The following is an 18,108-nucleotide window of genomic DNA, read 5'->3' on the forward strand; positions in this document are numbered from 1 at the left end:
TTGATTGGTTGAACTTTTTTAGTCCCACTTTTTTTTTTGGACTGCACATGGCAGAGGACTGGGAGCCGCAGGAGACGGCTGAAAGAGCCGCATGCGGCTCCGGAGCCGCGGGTTGCAGACTTGTGACCTATACCATCTCAGACAAGTGAGTGTCCAGACTCTTCTTAAAAATCTCCAGTGATGGAGCGCCTATGATTTCTGAATCATACATACATCATAAAGACACTGGACCTGCTGTCCTTGTGTCCATAGGCTGGGATGGAGGAGCTGACAAGAGAGCCAGTTTGGTGTAGTAGAGGCTAGAAACTGAGAGACTGAAGACACTTCTGAAAAAACTTTCCATGGAAACTACAGTGACCAGGCAGTCCCCAGGAGTCCACACTAACTCAAAGGCACATACACCCGAAGAAAACTTACAAATTATTCTTTCAGGAACTGCTTCATGGCGTCGGTGCTATTATGGCTGCATGCTGGAACTGAAGAACTGATGGTTTGGAAGATGTAATTGAACACCCAGCAATCTTACTCTTCACGTTCAATGGCAGGGAACGCTGGAAGTGGTCATCTGGGAATATCTGGAAACACAGGATTTCTCACCCTGTCCTAATGTGAGTTTTCCTCCTTTTACCCTCTTGCGAGGGAATAAAATAAGGCTCCACTGCTCCTACTGCCTAGAAATATTTGGTCATTGTGAAGCTGAGCTCTATTCTTCTGAGAATGCCTTAGAATCTCTGAGGAAAAAGTGGTAAGATGGACAGAAATGAAATTTGGGGATTTCGTTCTTTCTTTGCAATCAGTGGTCAAGGATTTGTTTGGTGATTTTTTTCCCTTCCTCCCCCCCCAGCGCCACAGAAGCTAATGTCATTTCTCAGTGCAATTGCCAAGCTGAGACCAAGCCGTATGAAATAAAGGGTACAATGTTACCATACTAAATATTGATAATGTGCATCAGGTGTTTGCAAAAAAGGAGCCTGGCTCCTCATCCTCTGTGTGGCAATTATTTTAAAGATCTACTTAGCATTTAGATTGCTTGAGGGAAGAAAAGAACCCAGCAGGCAATTGCCTTGAGGGGGCTGGGGGAAAAGAAGGCTCTGTATTAAATAAATCTCCTTGAGTGCTGTTTTCATCTATCCTGACACAAAACATAGCTGACAGTTTAGGTTGCAATAATTAGACATCATGGCTTTGACATCATGGGACTGTCCTTGCTGGTGACACTATTACAGCTCCCCTCAAGATTAAGGAGCAAGAAAAGCCTTGGTGGGGAAGCAGAGGAGGTTTTGTTTTTTGTTTTTTTTAAAAAAAAGCACATTGTAAAACAAGCATTTAAGCAAGCTAAATACTAACAGCATTAACTACTCTCCACCAAACTCTGAGTGGGAGGTTAAGGGGAAAGGCTGATTTGAAAAGCATTGATGTGAATTGGTCATTCTTCGTAATTTATAATCCAAAGGACACGTTATTCTTAATCTTATTCTTCTGTCAGGATTTAATTATTTTTTCTTTCTCAGCCATTACTGCTTTTGGTTGTGACACCATTTATCTGTTGGTCCAGCAATACATTTGCTGTTGTTGTTCACTCGCTAAGTGGTGTCTGACTCTTCACAACCCCGAGCAATACATTAAGCCAACTCAAAGCCACAAAATACAGGGTTGACTCTAGTTTTCCCCAGCAGTTCTTATCAGGCATGATAGTAAGCAAAGCAAATCATGTTTTTTATTATGTAGTGTATCTGAAATGGACTCTATTGCTTCCATTATTACATGGCACCCTCTGTCCTATCTGACTTTTAAAATACTGTTTAGTTTTTTTCCTGTTCTTTTGTTAATTATCAATAGGCATGTGGACAAAACAAAGGGCCAGACTTCTATATTACTTTTATTTATGAGACTGTCTCTGGAGCTCTCATGGCTTCCTTCTAGAACAGACATGTCAAACACAAGGCCCGGGGGCCAGATCCGGCCCGTTAAGTGGTTTCATGTGGCCCACGAAGCCATCCTGGAAACAGTGAGGGAACGGCCCCCACTGCCTTGGCCCTGGCCCAGAGACCCTCCTTCTGCCAGAGACCCTCAGATCTGTCCCACTCCTGCCCAGGCCCCCCTAGGCACCCTTGATGCGAACGATGTAGAGCTGGCCACGCCCACCCAGTAGGCCATACACACTCTAGCCATGCCCACCCAGTAGGCCATACCCACCCGGCCCCCTGAGGGCAACTGCAATGCTGATGCGGCCCTCAATGAAATTGAGTTTGACACCCCTGTTCTAGAAATAAATTAGTAGATGTCTGTAGCCTAGTGCAGGGGTCTCCAAGCATGACTTGTGGACTTCAACTCCCATGATTCCTCAGCCATCCATGCCAAGTCTTAAAGTCACCAAATTTGAGACCCCTGGCCTAGTGTTTATCTGGATGTATATCAGAAAGGTAAGATGACAATCTTCTGGAGAGAGTAAAGAAGAGTTAGGAAAGAAACAGCATCACCAGTTCATTTTATGATAGTTTGATGTGTTGTAACCATCCAACCCCATCATATCTTATTATGTTAAGGTATCATACCACATTAATATCATCCATCATATATCACTCTGTCTCAGCTCCACCTTCCTCACAGGGTTGTTGTTGTGGAGGAAATGAGAGGAGAAAAGTGTGTTGAATATGTTCACCACCTTGAGTTGATTGCAGGGCTTTTTTTCCTCATAGAACGCTCAGAACGGCGTTCCAGCACCTTTTTTTGCAAAACAAAAAACAAAAAAAATCACAACCCAGCTCCCTTATTGGTTTTCCTAAGACTATTGCAGGGCTAGCAATCTTGGCTCTTTTTTATGACTCATGGACTTCAACTCCCAGAAATCCTGAGCCAGCCATGCTGAGGGGAAAGGGAGAGGTTTCCAAGCTGAGCCATGCTGGCTCAGGAATTCTGGGAGTTGAAGTCCTTGAGTCATAAAAGAGCCTGCACTAGAGGAGGACATTAAAATTATTTACAGGATCACTTCTTTAGGAACTAAACTTTTAGAATCTAAAACAGCTAATTCAGAAAAGCCAACAGGAAAGAACCTCACATTTTTCATCTGCTTCTGTCTTTTGGAAGGTAAAATTAGGTAACAAAATAATCTATTTCTTATGTTAACATCCCTGCAATGAAATCCAAGGTAACAGGAAAGAAATGAGAAACATTTTTCTCAATGTAATATGTCTAATTTAGCTGATTCTAGAAAAAAATAGTATCTTTTGTACACTCTTGAAAACTCTTTTGAATCTAAAAAATTCTTAAGAATGAAATATTCTTAATTTGGACTTTACTTTTACTGTTTGGACTGTTGTGTGTTTTGAAAAATAGATTATTTAGAATCTAGTTATGTTGCACTTCAGTCTTTAAATAATTAACCTAGTATATACATAACAATATATGATGATTTCCCTGGTGAGCTAAACATCAATAACAACATTTATTAAAAAGGCTAAAATAATTTCTGGTGGTATTATCTGTATATTAAAATTTTGGACAAGCAGTGATCATGTATCCTAGCAAAAGATGTTACATATGTGCATAAGTGTAGTCAGTAGCATATGCCTTTTTAAAAATATCAAACATGCAAAGAAACAAAAATAAGTCCAAAATATCTGTATTACATCCAGAAATGTCAACTTTGCAACCAATATTTCTCATCAATAACTATGGCACCCTAAGGATACCTGCATACATGCAAATGCTTCTCTGGGATCAGTAACGCAGCAGGGATTGCTTTTTCCTTCCAGTAACATATACCTAAAACCAGTTTATTGCATCTGACAATTGTACTAAAAAAACACAACTCATTGTCAACCGATATAATACATTTAATTTGAAATCAAATGAAAAATTGATTTAAATTATTTTATTAAAACAAATTAATGGCAATTCTTTTATAAGAAGTTGCCTGAAACAAAATGAGTTTGACATGGCTGCTCTAGATAGTTGAATGTTCCAAAATAAATTCTAGACCAGGCCTGTACATGCAGCCTACCAAGCACCCTTGGACAGAGCACAGACTTTTTTTAAAAAAAGGAATAAAATCACCACCACTGCCCTGAAAGTCATGTTGCCTAGTGCCTCCATGGCTTACCATGACCACAAGCTCCAACACTGTAGATGCTCCTCTAGTCACCAAATCATTGATTAGCCCACCAGCATTCCTTTGCAGACCACAAAGATTTTTAATTTATGTGTGGGCCTTTCCCTTCTACAAGTTGCACAGATCTCTTCTAGATTTTCCTCTTGCCTTTCCGAGTTAACTCCTTGGTCTGTCATTGAGCAAGAATTGACTTTGTAGGGAAGCATATTATCATTTGATGTATATTTAACATACGTTCTACCTTTATTTACCAATTATATAATATTTGTATGCAATCCACATGGCGAGGTTTGGGGCAATTTACAATAGAAAAAATATATATTTAAAATCATAAGATTAAAACATAAAAGCAGGGCTTTTTTTCTCATAGAACGTTCAGAATGGTGTTCCGGCACCTTTTTTTGCACAAAAAACAAAAAGCTTTTGCACAAGCTATGCTACTCCCTCTATTGGCTTTCCAAAGCCAATAGGAATTGCTGCTGAGCGCACCAAAAGACCTGGCTAGCAAACATTGCACCGGCTAGTTGTCTGCAGCGAAAGCGAGTAGGCAGGAACTTTGCATCCCTCCCTGCTGCCCAACTACACCATCTCAACTAGGTAAGTAAGAGAGGACAAGGAGTGGGAGGTGGGTTCTGCGGAGTCCTTGTGCACTCCATCCTTGTACTCACCCATGTCAGTCAGGCTGGTGGCCTACCTGGTGCTGGACCTGCACCACCATTGCCTCACCCTGCGTGCCTAAGTGGCCGCCCTGCATCACCTGGCCTGCACCACCTGCGCTGCCTGCCCCACGCAGCCCCGCCATACAGAGCAGGCCCTGCTGCTCCCACAGCACCAGCCGTGCTGGCTCCGGCCCCAGGGGGGGAGCCCGCTGCCAACACCCCTCGCACCCGTGACCACAGCAGCGCCATCCCACCCCACCCACCCCTGCCTCCTGTGCCCGCCAAGATGAGAGTTCCGGCACCATTTTTTTTTAGAAAAAAAGCACTGGTTAATTGTAAAAATAATAAAGGTGGAATATAAAAAAATAAAGGAATAAAAATAAAATATCAGCCATTTCAGTGAACACCCTCTGCATAGTCTCAAAATTCCATTGGTTCCAAAAATTTGGACCTCCTGTTGTAATTAAATATAGATCCTATCACTTTAATATTAACCTTTCCCCATTCCTTTCTGATTATTTATGTTTTTCCTGATAGGTGTTCCGACCGGAGGATTTGAAAACCTGCATACTATTTTATGATGTAATAAAGTTTGTTTGTTTTAATTTCTTGGGGCAATGCATTTGTTTTCAAGGTGTGTGCGTTGGGGGTGTTTCATTCATGTATATGCATGTATGTGTCTCTATGCTAGAAAACCTCCAAAATAAATATTGCAGTAAAAGTGAATTCTGGGTTGTTGTAGATGCTTAACACAAACTATTACTTTGCTGCTGGTTCCCAATTGCTTGTTTTCCTTAAGTGAAACACAAGGTGACATAATAGTGTAAAGTGAAATCTTCATGGTAAGCATAAATAGATGGACAACAACACTGGATAAAAGTTAGCTACAATTTGTATTAAATTCCACAACAGAAGATTGCTGGGAAAAACACTGTCTAAAGTGGAAGATATGAGAGGCTTGTTTCTTATGCGTACATGTGAAGGTGAAGACTGGATGTCCATGCTTCATGGATTGCTCAGTGATCATGCCTGCACCTGAGCCCCAAGGCCTGGAGTTAACCTTCAGACATTTTCAGTCCTGGACAGCTCCTTCTGACAGATGAGAAGTATAAAACCAGTTTATTAGCCCAGGTTATTCCCTCTGACATGCCCATATATCAAGTATCAAGAGATTATATTCATGAGAGAAGAAATTTTTCTATGGCTTCTGACTCCTAATATCTCTTAAAAGAAATTACCATAAAAATAAATACAAGCAGTCCTCGACTTACAACAGTTCATTTAGTGACCATTCAGAGTTATAGTGAAAAAAGTGATTTATGACCAGTTTTCATACTTACAACCCTTGGTCATGTGATCAAAATGTAGATGCTTGGCAATTGACTCACATTCATGATGGTTGCAATATCCCGGGGTCACGTAATCCCCTTTTGCGACCTGACAGACAAAGTCATTGGGGAAGCCAGATTCATTTTACAACAGTTTGACTAATTTAACAATTACAGTGTTTCACTTAACAACTGTGGCAAGAAAGGTCGTAAAATGGGGCAAACTCACTTAATAAATGTTTCACTTAGCAACATAAATTTTGGACTCGATTGTGGTCATAGGTCAAGGACTACCTATATAAAATTACACCCCAGTAAAAACACTAAATTTTATTTGTTTGTTTGTTGATTTATTTAATAACTTTAAATTATTCATATTTAGAAACCACCCATCTCCCTCACAGAGTGACTCCGAGCGGTGTCCATTCAAAATCCAATCTGAATGATATGGGGGGAAAAAAGATCCTCACTGGCCCCCGTTGAGAATGCCTGAAATAAACCTGAAACAAAAGTGTTTCAGCTGAAATGAGAGGAGAGCTTCTTTCCGGGACACTTTTCCCTGATCTTGAAAACATGACAGGAATTAGGTTGTGTTCTCCTAATCTCCTGTTTACCTAATCTTGTCAACCCCAAAGGAAATATTCCTGCCTCTAAATAAAGTTCCCTTCCCCACGCTAATCTTTTCCCCACTGAAAAGAAAGAAGTATTGCTCACCATTAACAAAGGCAGAGTGAAATTGACTAGAGCCAGTGAAAATCCAGTCAGGAAAAACCATTGACTAACTAAGACAAAGATAATAACAAAATTACACAAAGTAACCAGGTGATAGGCACTAAAATTCCATCAGCGTTTCTCTGCTTGCTAATAAGAAACCAAGGCTATTTCCAGCACCCCTGCTGCCTGCAGAAAGCAAAGTGTTCCTTAAAAATAAATCGGCTTTTCTGATCAGTAACCAGTTTTCTTCATGTGGTCCCAAGATCCCAAAAACAAATCAGAAAGCTTTGCAGTTTCTTGCCCCACCATTCAAAATGGTCATAAAACACCTCCCTCTTTATTTTCATTGTTCCTCTTTCTTTGTAAGCTGGAAGCCAATTATTACTGTTTCAATGAAATACAGAGTGATCCTCCTCAGAGCAGCACTCCATCTTTCACTTCCAGAATGCAAGGAAAGGATCTGAATTGCACAACTGTCTTGGCCCAGGTGCAGGCACACCTCTGCGTGGCCCAAAACCTCTCAAGCTTTGCCCCTGAAAAGTAATGATAGGACTAAAGTTTTAGATCTCTCAATATTTCCCCTTTTTTTTAAAAAAAATATCATCGCGACTTATTGCAAAACAGTGGGAGTTCACTACACTGTTTCCTGGGGATGCTGCCAGCTTTCTCTCCCATTGCCTTAGCATAGGGAGGGCTTAAGAGTTACTCATTTAGGTTAGGGTAATGGCTATGGACTGTGGCCCTCAATCACCACAGTCACAAGATAACCTTTCACTGCCAGTTAGCTCCTTGTCTGTAAACCTGTGGGAAGAAAAAATTAGGTCCCGTTCCAAGCTGGGAGTAAGACAATGGAAATAAAATGGAGGCTAAGATGCTGGAAATAAAATGGAGGCTAGCTGCTTAGGAAAGAAGGTTTCTGGTTACTGATGAGCAGAACCAACAACAGCATGTATTTCTGGGACAGCTGACAAAATGGCTGAGTGAGTGGATGGATCTTTATAGGGTTCTGAGTGAGATGCTCCAGGGGGTTCTGCAATGTGGTGAGCCTTGTTTCAATGGTGGTGGGTTAATCCTATTATGTCCTTAAGGCCATGTCCTGTCCTTAGAATTTGGGTGGGGGAATGTAAATTCTTAATCAAATCAGCTGTGGGGGATGAAGGTGTTTTGTTTATGAATAGATTGCCCAGACTTTCTTAATAGGTACAAAATATCCATCTCTAAAGACTTGAGGCTTCTGTTTGAGGCTATTAAGAAAGACTGGTGCTGCTTTCTGCCTTTGTTAGGATTTTTCCCCATTCCTCCTTTGGGGAAATATAATATTCTGCCTCTTTTTAATATTAAGAATAAAGAATATTTTAATCTGGGGAGGGGGGGCCTTCCTACAACCCATTATGGGATGGTTCAGAGGACAAGCTCTATCTACCAAAAGCTCTAGGATAATCCCTTGGCATCTCAATTTAAAAAGGGTCAGGAATGTGGAAGACTTGCTCAAAACCCTGGAGCGCTAGTTACCACTGCAGGGCAAATCAGGCAAAGGATTTGTCCTGTTAAAAACAGTTTTAAATGCCAGTGCCTTTTACCGGCCGATGTTATTTTATCCACGTCTGTTAGTGATAAAATTCAAAATGTGCAGGAGATCAGTTCTGATTAGATGGATGACCTTTATTTAAGTAATCTGTCTCAATTTAATGTCTGTCTGGTGGAAAGAAGACTTGTAATCCAAGGGAGCTCAATGGAACCAGGATGGAAAGGGTTGCCTTAACGTTCATAAAATTACATTCTCCAAAGAGACTTTTTAAATCCTAAGGGCTTATTCCCAAGATCTACATTAGAATAGACTGGTTATATCACCTACTTTTTTGTTCCTGGAAGAATCAGCAATATAGTTCTAGACAATGATGGAATGCCAGATTAAGAGGAGCAATGAATTTTGTTGTACTGTGAGTATAAAACCAGGGATGGGACGACCCAGGTTTAGAGTCTTGCTTTCCTTGCAACAATTCTGGAGGCTGTTCATTAGATACAAAGTAGTACCTGAAGACTGCATAGGTAGGACCAAGGAGCAAGGTCCCCCTGATCATATGTCCAGTCTGGGGGAAATTATTGCATTCCAAAAGTGAATTTACAAGCCTATCAGGACAGTTTGTAGTTTTTGTTGCAATTGTTAAACTATTAGGAGCATTGACAAGAAACTGAAATTCTCTAAGAGATCTACCAACACATCTAGATGAAACAAGAAATTATAGGGGGAAAAAACCAACATGGGATCCTTAAATGAAAGGACCATTTGGCACAGGAAACAGCTGAAAAATTACAAAAACTTCATGTATAGACCTTAATTATACATATGGCTGTATTGCATTTTCATCTAGTCAAATAATGGCTTAGTTCCCAGGATGCATTGCAGAATGCTTTGCATTGGTTTCCATGGAAATATTACCAGAGATAGTTAATTTAGTTTCTTATTCAATAATACCTGCTGTTAAGATTAGGCCATGCAGCACTAGGTTTTTTTGCATTCTATTTCCTGATCAAAAATACGTCTCTGGGAAAACAGCAAGTAAAAACTGAAAACAAAAGTCTACACTCCCATTTTTGATACTCAGTAACTGCTTTGGATGCTGCAGATGAAAAGTTGGGATATAGATCAAATAAATATTATCTTCTAGCCATGGAGATTCCAAAGCCCTCATGGAGGGAACCTCTTCGCCATGAAATAGTCTAATTTAAAATTTAAAACGATATAATAGACATCAGCCCTTGTGGCAACATATTCCACAGAACAGCGCTTCTCATCCTTGTGGAAGATGTGTGGACTTCAACTGGCTTTGCTAGCTAGGGAATTTTGGGAGTTGAGGTCCACACATCTACAAGTTGCCAAGGCTGAGAAACACTGCCATAGAGCAATTATTTTATGAGGATTTTTTTAAAAAAGTATTTTTTTTAAAAAAAAGATACGATCCAGAAATCGGTAGCATGATACGATCATTGCAATAGCTAGTTTTTTCTTTAATTCTCAGCAAGTTGTTGACAGTATACCTTGAATTGAGAGGCTGTGCTTCTGTGCCCATTTCATCCTAATAATTATAAATAATTAAGGAAACTCAGCATTGCCAGGAAAGAAAAAGAGAGGGGAAAAATCATTCCCCTGATGGCTTCAAACCTCTCCAGACTTACTATATGATTCATTTGGTTCACTAAGGTATTTTTTTGCTAGAAAGACAAATTTCTAAGAAGAGCCTATATACATCTTTTTCTGACAAATTAATCTTTACAGTTCTAATACCAAAAATAATAGGGATATAAACTTTAACCAATAGTTGTTCTTGCTGCTAAGGGAAAAGCAGTAATTAAAGTTTTCTGTGCAGAGAACAGGAACAGATTAATTAATCACAATTCTTGAACAAGAAGCAACTAATTAAGCTATTTTCAAAGAAAGGAATAAGGTAGATTAATGAAAGAGCAATTGCTGACAGAAGGAATATTTCCTGAACAGCATTCAGGTTTGTTAGGATGTGGTTTTGCCTATGCAAGTAGGAAATGCTGTTAAATTGCTTTCTGTGACTACTGTTTTCGTTCTTCTAGTTGAGCAATGCACACTGGAGACAATTTGTGCAAATGAAGGCCAAGAAACATAACTTTTAGAAGTGGAGTTTATTGTAGCATCTTAGCCTGGGGTCTTCAAACTTGGCTGCTTTAAGATTTGTGGACTTCAATTCCCAGAAATCCTCAGCCAGTCATGCTGGCTGAGGAATTCTGGGAGTTGAAGTCCACAAGTCTTTAAGCAGCCAAGTTTGGAGACCCCTGATCTTAGCAGACATGTTCTGGTACATGCTTTGGTTTAAAAGGAATGACTTCCCATCACCCAGTGCACTCAAACAGGGAGGGCCTCCTCAGGGTGCCGTCGGCTAGACAATGTCGGCTGGCGACCCCCAGGGGGAGGGCCTTCTCTGTGGGAGCGCCTGCCCTGTGGAATCAACTTCCCCTTGAGCTCTGGATGGCCCCGGACCTCCGGTCCTTTCGTCGCGGCCTTAAAACATTTCTTTTCCATCAGGCTGACCTGGACTGACAATAGGGATTTTAAAAAATGTTTTTAATATTTTATCATTGGGGCTTTAGTTTAATTTTTTTTTAAACATTTGTATTATTGTCTTTTATTGTTGTTAGCCGCCCTGAGTCCTTCGGGAGATAGGGCGGCATATAAGTCCCAAAAATAAATAAAATAAATAAATAAATAAAAGGGAAGAAAAATAAGTTGACATAGATTACTTTTGGTAAAGTGCTTTTGTAATGAAAGAAGGGGGAAAACACAAATCCTTCCAAAAATATTTGGGATTTCATTTTCGAACCTCATTCAATGCATTTTGATAACTCTCTATTCTGCACGTTCAGTGTATAGTGGATGGCATTTTATTCATTTGTTTCTTTATAAACCCATTACTCTCCCTCCACAATCAAGTCACTGTTTGTTGTTCTGGCTCTGTTTACAAGCTGAAGTCTTTTAATTTTAAAAAGCATGACAAAAATATCGATGAGCCATTAGTGAAAATATTGTGTACTGGAGTAAGCAGCGTGATATCCTTGACCATGAGCATCCCCACAGATGTTGTCCTTGATACTCACTAGGCTCCCTAACCCATCTGATTTTAATACAAAAAAAATATTAAATGGCAAGCTGTCATGTTCAAGGCAGTAGCCTTTAACAAAATCTCAATTTACACGAACACTTCTAGAACCCATATTGGTATCTTTAGAATATCAAAATTGACATTTGAGTCATAGTGCCAAGTTTGGGAGTGTGTTCATCTGCACAGGAAAAATTTTTTTAAAAGCCCTGGATATTAAGCATACTCTCTGTCTTTAAATGTGTTTTGTGACTGACTTTGCTCCTCATTATAGTGACTTACAATAAGAATGTTTGCTGGCTCCAAGTTTTGCCTACCTTGGTGTCCGTCCATAGCTGCAGGTTGAAATTCTTCATTCTTGATGCAATCTTTTCCTTTTTGATACATGTGCCGTGTACAAAATAGAATATGGATCTTGCTCTGCAGCTCTCATTATGTTTATGATTCATGGCACACTGGAGGAGAACCACATGCATTGAATTTATCAAGTGGCCCCAAATGGTCATACATCTGTCTACCAGGGTCCATACCTAACCATGAATAGACTAAAGTGGCAAAACATGTATTGTGACATCACAATGCAAGTTTTGCTGATACATTCTTGGTATTGTAACATTGTACACAAAAATGTAAGGGACATGTTTCCCTTTTGTGAATGCCTATGTCCCAGCCATCTTTATCTTCTACTTGGATAAATGCCCTTAGCAAGTAACACCATTTGCAAGCATGAGTATGAATGTGTGTCTGAATCAGAGGTCTCTTTCTGAAGCAAAATCAACAACCTTTTGGCACATACCGGTATACATTTTAAAGGGTGACAGTGGTGAATAGCTTGATGAAACCAAGATTTCCAGGCTATTTAAGACAAGTTGTTTCTGGTTTTAGTAAGATAAGTTTAAATAAACCTTGAACATCTTTTAGTATTGTCTGTTCAAACATCCAGGAGGAGTTCATGGTTCTGTACTTCAGTGTCACACTTTTGGCAGGGGGGTCTGTAATAAAAGGGGACTTAAGACCCATATGGGGCCATAGACTTAAGAATGCTCTTCTCTGACTGAAAAGAACGTTAGAAGGAATTAATCTTATATTTCTTTCTAACACCAGCTTATGCTCTTAAGCATCGGATAAGAGAAGCATCACTTTGAAAATATTTGTGAATCTGGAAATCAGTGCTTGTCTACTGTCATCTTCCTAGGATTTCTTTTTGATACTGTTAATGCTACTTGTTGAAAGATTTTATAGAGTTTTTCTGCCTTCTCCATATTGGTTCCACCCCTCGCCCTACTGAAAAGTGTTCTGGGAATACATGTCAAGGTTACTGCATACTAGAAAATCCCTAGAAGCATCCTGGATGGGTGGGATTCCCAGGCTGGGGCTGTTATTAATACCCAGGCACCTTAAAGTCTTGGTATCCTATTTTACAACAGATGTAACATCTGGGATGCTTCCATATTAGTGTTTTGTTATGCAATTCCTCACCTTTAAGTAACAAGATGGATGGACTCAGTAAATGTGGCAGTGAGTGCACTATTGGGAGACTTGAAAGAACAGGTTAGGGATAGATTGTCAATGGGGAAAATTTATATGGTCGCTAGGAGTCGAAAATGACTTGATGGCACATAATCAATTTACAAAATATTGTAGGGAATCAGATGACACATATCCCAGTCGTAGCCTCCTTGCTTGTTTCTACTGTCATTTCCACATTTTTCCTTATAGTAAAAATGTTGATTCACAATTTTCTTTCCATTGGTGATAATAGGAACTATCTGTCTAGCTGCATTCCTAAAACGTCCTTGCACCACAATTCTGTACTCTTTTCTTGGGTATTAAATTGCCTTGAATTTATTATTCTGGGTAAATATATACAATATGCCATTCATAATAAATAATATGAACATTCACACATTTGTAACTGTCAAACCCTTTCTTACATGAAAGGTAAGTTCTCAGTTTTTGCTATATATAATACAGAAGTTATATAAAATGTGTGAACTTTCAATTTTGAGAGTCTCCTTAAACTGTATTTTGCTACCTTGAAAAGCCTCCTACCCTCTTCGTGTTTCCTCCCAGAAATGGGCTGAAGAGCTGCTTACAGGTCACTACGGCATCCACCAAAATGAGAGTCGAATGTAACCCATTAGAAATAATTAGAAAATGAGAGGAGGACTTTCCTAAAGTTTAGTGATATTCATCCTTCACATTTGCATCTATCTGACCTGGAGATACTGTTGGAATAATCCTGGTGTTACCTTTGTCAATATGGAAATGGTTTCTTATATTAGAGATGATTGATAACAGAGACTATTCCTATTGTGCAAATGATCAATTCATTAATTAGACTCATAATGACCATTTAAGTGTTGCTTATGTCTTCTGTTACTTTCCTATTTCAAATCAGAGTGGAAGAGAGCATAATATTTTGACAATTAACAGAAAAAGCCCACCAAGTATGTTGTCTGAAATTCAAATTTGATAATTAAGACCTAGGACCTTGGCATATGGCTTCTTCGGTTGGTGAACAGGTTGACATTTTGCTGATGTTCAACCAATGTAGTCAATGCTTAAATCCATTGACATATAGATGATGTTTAGTTCGATCCTGTGTGCATTTATTTAGAAGCAACTTTCACTTTATTTAGTTGATTTTGTAAGAAGAGAGGCATGTTAGCCTGTGGTAGCCAAAAACTGGAAGAGATCTGGTAGCACCTTTTCCAACTAACCAATTTTATTAAAAGGTATAAGTATTTGTGAACTGCAGCTCACTTCATCAGATGCATTATGATAGATGTAGCAACTGAAAACTTATGCCTTTTAACATCATTAGTTAGCAATGGTGCTACCAGACTCCTCCTGATCTATTCAGCTGAGATTCCCAAGCAAATGTTCATAAAAAAACTGCTTTTTAAAATGAATTAAGAGCAAGCACTGCCATTCTGCCATCAGCAAAGGCACCAACGGTGACACTTTTTGCACTTTGCTGGGTGATATGGAATTATTGTGAAGATACTGGCCAACAGTCCAAGTTCATGTTTTCAGTGAACACATACACAAAGAACGAAAAAGAGCTTTGCTTTGGGCTTGGCTCCAAAAGATTTTCCAGTAGAACTAGGCTGAGAAACAGGTGATAGGCCCTTAGGAAGAAATCCAATTTTGATTAATCTAAAAGGACTGAGTGTAAAAGTACAAGTACAAGTTGACCCTTTGGCCATCATCCCAAGCTGTGTTTGCAAAAATACAGAACTATTATCATGAGCTGCCTTTTCCTCACAATTGTATGCCAAGCACATATTGATGAAAGCAGAAGGAAATAATATGTGTTCTCTCCAGAGGGCAGAACAAGGGACCCTTTGTTCATGTACTTTTTAACAATATTTCTGTGCTTCAGCTTTTAAAGCAACAGAAACATAGCACATATCTTTCTTGATGAAGATTGGTTTAGTTTTCTTCCTGACGTTTTATCAATTCTGCCTGCCGGAGAAACCAAGGAACTCTTTCTCTGCAAGGAATGATATCAACATGCTTCAATAATCAAACACATTCAGAAAACAAAAACAAAAAAGCTTTATCTCTGCCTCAATTTTCCTCAATTATGCACTTTTCCATAACCTAGCCCTTCCCCTTTTGTTGCCATCCTTTCCATAAATCAAACAGTATGAGACACATGCAAAATGAGAGGTGACATGTCTGAAATCAAGCAAACTCATCAGGAGTTCACATCAAGCATATAGTCACAGATGCCAACTGCAGCAACTCCATGGGATCATAGACCACAGGTTTCTCTGGAGACAAAGGAATGGAAGGGAACTGCTGTCAATCAGACTTAAACACATATTGATTACTGTGATAGATTCTTCTACACCCAGTTCCCACTGTTACTCAAAGTGGGAAACGATGGGCCATTTCGACTTGATGTTGCCAAACAGCTTTGACTTTTTTTAACATAAATCCAAAAACAGTGACATTTCTTCTGAAATGGTTATTGGCTGAGGATCATAGTCAAAACATTTAGGTTTAAAGAAAACCAGAATTCATACCCCACCCTAGCCCCTTCCATTCCCAGAGTCTCATGCAAAAAGTATCAGAACCAAAAGATGCTGGGCAACCATCATGTGGCTTGGAGCAGCTCCCACTGTTGACCCAGAATATCCGACTGGCAGATGTTGGTCACTAATCTGCTGGACTCATTTTCTAAGCATAGGCCACTGACAAAATGTTGGATGAAGCTGCCTTTCATCTTCCATTTCTGCAAGGGAAAAAGAAGAAAGAAAAACAATAGCATATGAAATGTGTCCTCTTCTTTCCTTCATTTCTTGTTTTCTCTACATGTCCCCCAAATACCCATTTACTAATGGAAACAGTAATAATTCAGGAAATTTTTCAATTTCTTCTTTAATGCACACTATCATTTTACATTTTGATTAGGACTTTTTCTAATCTCATGGCCTTGGCTGATCTTCACAAGCTAAGCCAGTCAGAATTGGTTAGTTTTTTGATGACAGACCACCAGGAAAATGCAATTGAGAATTTGATTTTTTTTTTAAAAAAACCCACTTATTTAAGACCACAAAAACAAACCACTCTCATATAGTGAGCAGGAAAACCACACAAAAGAATTGAGCTTGAATGAAGGAGATTTTACTTCAGATTCAGGATCAATCCATCCATGAAACAGCCTTATTTTTCAATAAACCGTCTTAATGATAAAGGAGCACTAAGTCCATTAGCCAGTCTGTGATGGAAACATCAAGGTTGTTTTCCTTTAAAGGGTGGAACAAATAAGGAGTTGGGATTCCTGGAGTTCTAGGTAAGAAATTTAGAAATAAACTAATATATATTTTGAACCACTGACATTAGATTGCTTTTGCTCCTTTGTAAATCATGTTTTTGGTGAACTGGCATGCTTTAACATGTACCTTATCCAACTGATATTAAGGTACATTTATATAATACAGCTGCAATACAACTGTATTGTAGCTAGGACAGACCCTTTGGTGTATAAGGGCACATGTGGGGACCCAAAGCTTTCCTAGATAGATTTCTATGTATCTAAAGAGGGAAAGCATCTGTATATTTCCCTGGAAATTTCAATAATGAGGCAACATACCCTCCTTTTAATAATTTGATATCTATTTGAGTACATACAAAGATGCACTCTCTTCACCAATCTTGATCACTATTGCTGGGTCTCCAGAAAGTTGCCAAGATAGTGGCAGAGCTCCAAGTATATTTTGCGCTAGAGGAACCTGATTGTCTGAATCTTTTTATTCAGGATTCTTGCCAGGATAGAGGAGGAAATTGTTTGGATTACTCTGGTGAATAACATGCATTGTTTTAAGCACCATTACCCCATAGTATTATTCTGGATCCCTTGCAAGGTGGGGCACTGCTCTTAGTTGTTCTGTTTCTTCCTTAGTGGGCAGTGGCAATAGGGGAGAAAAGGAGGTCATTTGTGGGGCCTCCCCCCATATTATTTTGTGCTGATGGAAAGCCATGCAGAAGACATTCATTGGATCACAGTTATGCTTAATTATAAATCACTTCCCAGGATGAGACAGATATATTGGAAGTCCTGGCCTGGAGCCTAGAATCTGCTAGACTCCGAGATTGAATCCCTGTAAAATTAAAGTGCTGTTTCCCAGAAGCCATCTAGCATTTTACTATTCTGGATTGGGAAGCCCACCTTAAAGTAGCAAATCTGCCTAAAGGTCCTCCTAGATAGTGTGGAAGGTCTTTAACTAGTTTTCACTGGTGTACCAGTTGCATCTCTTCCTTAAGCACGATGTCCTGGAAAAGGTCACCCATACCCTCATAACCTCTTAGCTATATTACCACAATGTGTTGAACATGAGGCTATCTTCCAAATCTACCCAAGAGTTACAACTGATACAGTTGGCTTCTTGGAATTTTCACATAGAACCAAGGCTTTTTTTGTCATAGAACACCCAGAACGGAGTTCTGGCACCTTTTTTGGATGGAACCTTGTAGGGTAGGCAAGGTGGGTTGTATGACATGTGTGAGTTCCGGCACCTTTTCCTTTTACAAAAAAAGCACTGCGTAGAACCAACCATCTGGTTCATTCATCCCAAATGGATAGGCTGAGAATGTTTCCTATGCAAGACTGAAGATGGGGTTGGGGATAGAGTAATATGCTTTTTAAAAATGCCCTTTTATTATGGAATGGGTTATCTCCAGCAGTCTGAAGGGCTGTTCTGAGAATTTTTAATGTGTGAGGAACTCTGCTTTTTTTTCTGGCATATCTGAGGTCCCATTCTACCCCACATTTCTGAGATTTTTTTGGTGACCTCCCTCTCAACCTTTGACATGCTTCATGGGGGGCGGGCAGGGTGTTTGGTGTTGCTGTCTGTTGTTGGTGCCTGCTGCAGTTCTACATAAGTTTCTCATAATTAATGCTAATCTAGCTTTAGCCGATTAACTTACAAACAAACATACAGTAACTGACATTAATACAATAGATGGTTTCTGTGGTTGTGATTCAACTCATTTGTACAAATCAGCCTATGAGTAAGTACTATCTGAAACCTCCACCTGTTTTATTGATCTGAGAAAAGGCAGCAGAAAAGAGAGGAAGCACACAGGTATTTCTGCGTAACAGCTGGAGATTAGTTAACTGTTTCATCTGCCCTGGGACTTTACCTAAATCATATTTT

General features: G+C 39.5%; 1 protein-coding gene and 1 long non-coding RNA gene across 2 annotated transcripts in view; one reads left to right on the forward strand and one right to left on the reverse strand.

The window, feature by feature from the left end:
• Positions 1–370: 370 nt before the first annotated feature.
• On the forward strand, positions 371–5,488 carry LOC308663880. The gene is made up of 3 exons (XR_014025518.1): positions 371–608; positions 4,482–4,708; positions 5,308–5,488. It is a non-coding gene; the product is annotated as an uncharacterized lncRNA (long non-coding RNA).
• An 8,967-nt stretch (positions 5,489–14,455) lies between these two features.
• GALNT16 (polypeptide N-acetylgalactosaminyltransferase 16) overlaps positions 14,456–18,108 on the reverse strand; it is a 213,218-nt gene continuing 209,565 nt past the window's right edge. Inside the window, exon 15 of the mRNA XM_081317852.1 lies at positions 14,456–15,683. Within this exon, the coding sequence (XP_081173978.1) occupies positions 15,546–15,683 (138 nt within the window). The 3' untranslated portion in view covers positions 14,456–15,545. The remainder of the gene's footprint in view (positions 15,684–18,108) is intronic.

This window comes from Vipera berus, assembly GCF_964194415.1.
Source record: "Vipera berus genome assembly, chromosome: 1".
In the NCBI taxonomy this organism is placed as follows: Eukaryota; Metazoa; Chordata; class Lepidosauria; order Squamata; family Viperidae; genus Vipera; species Vipera berus.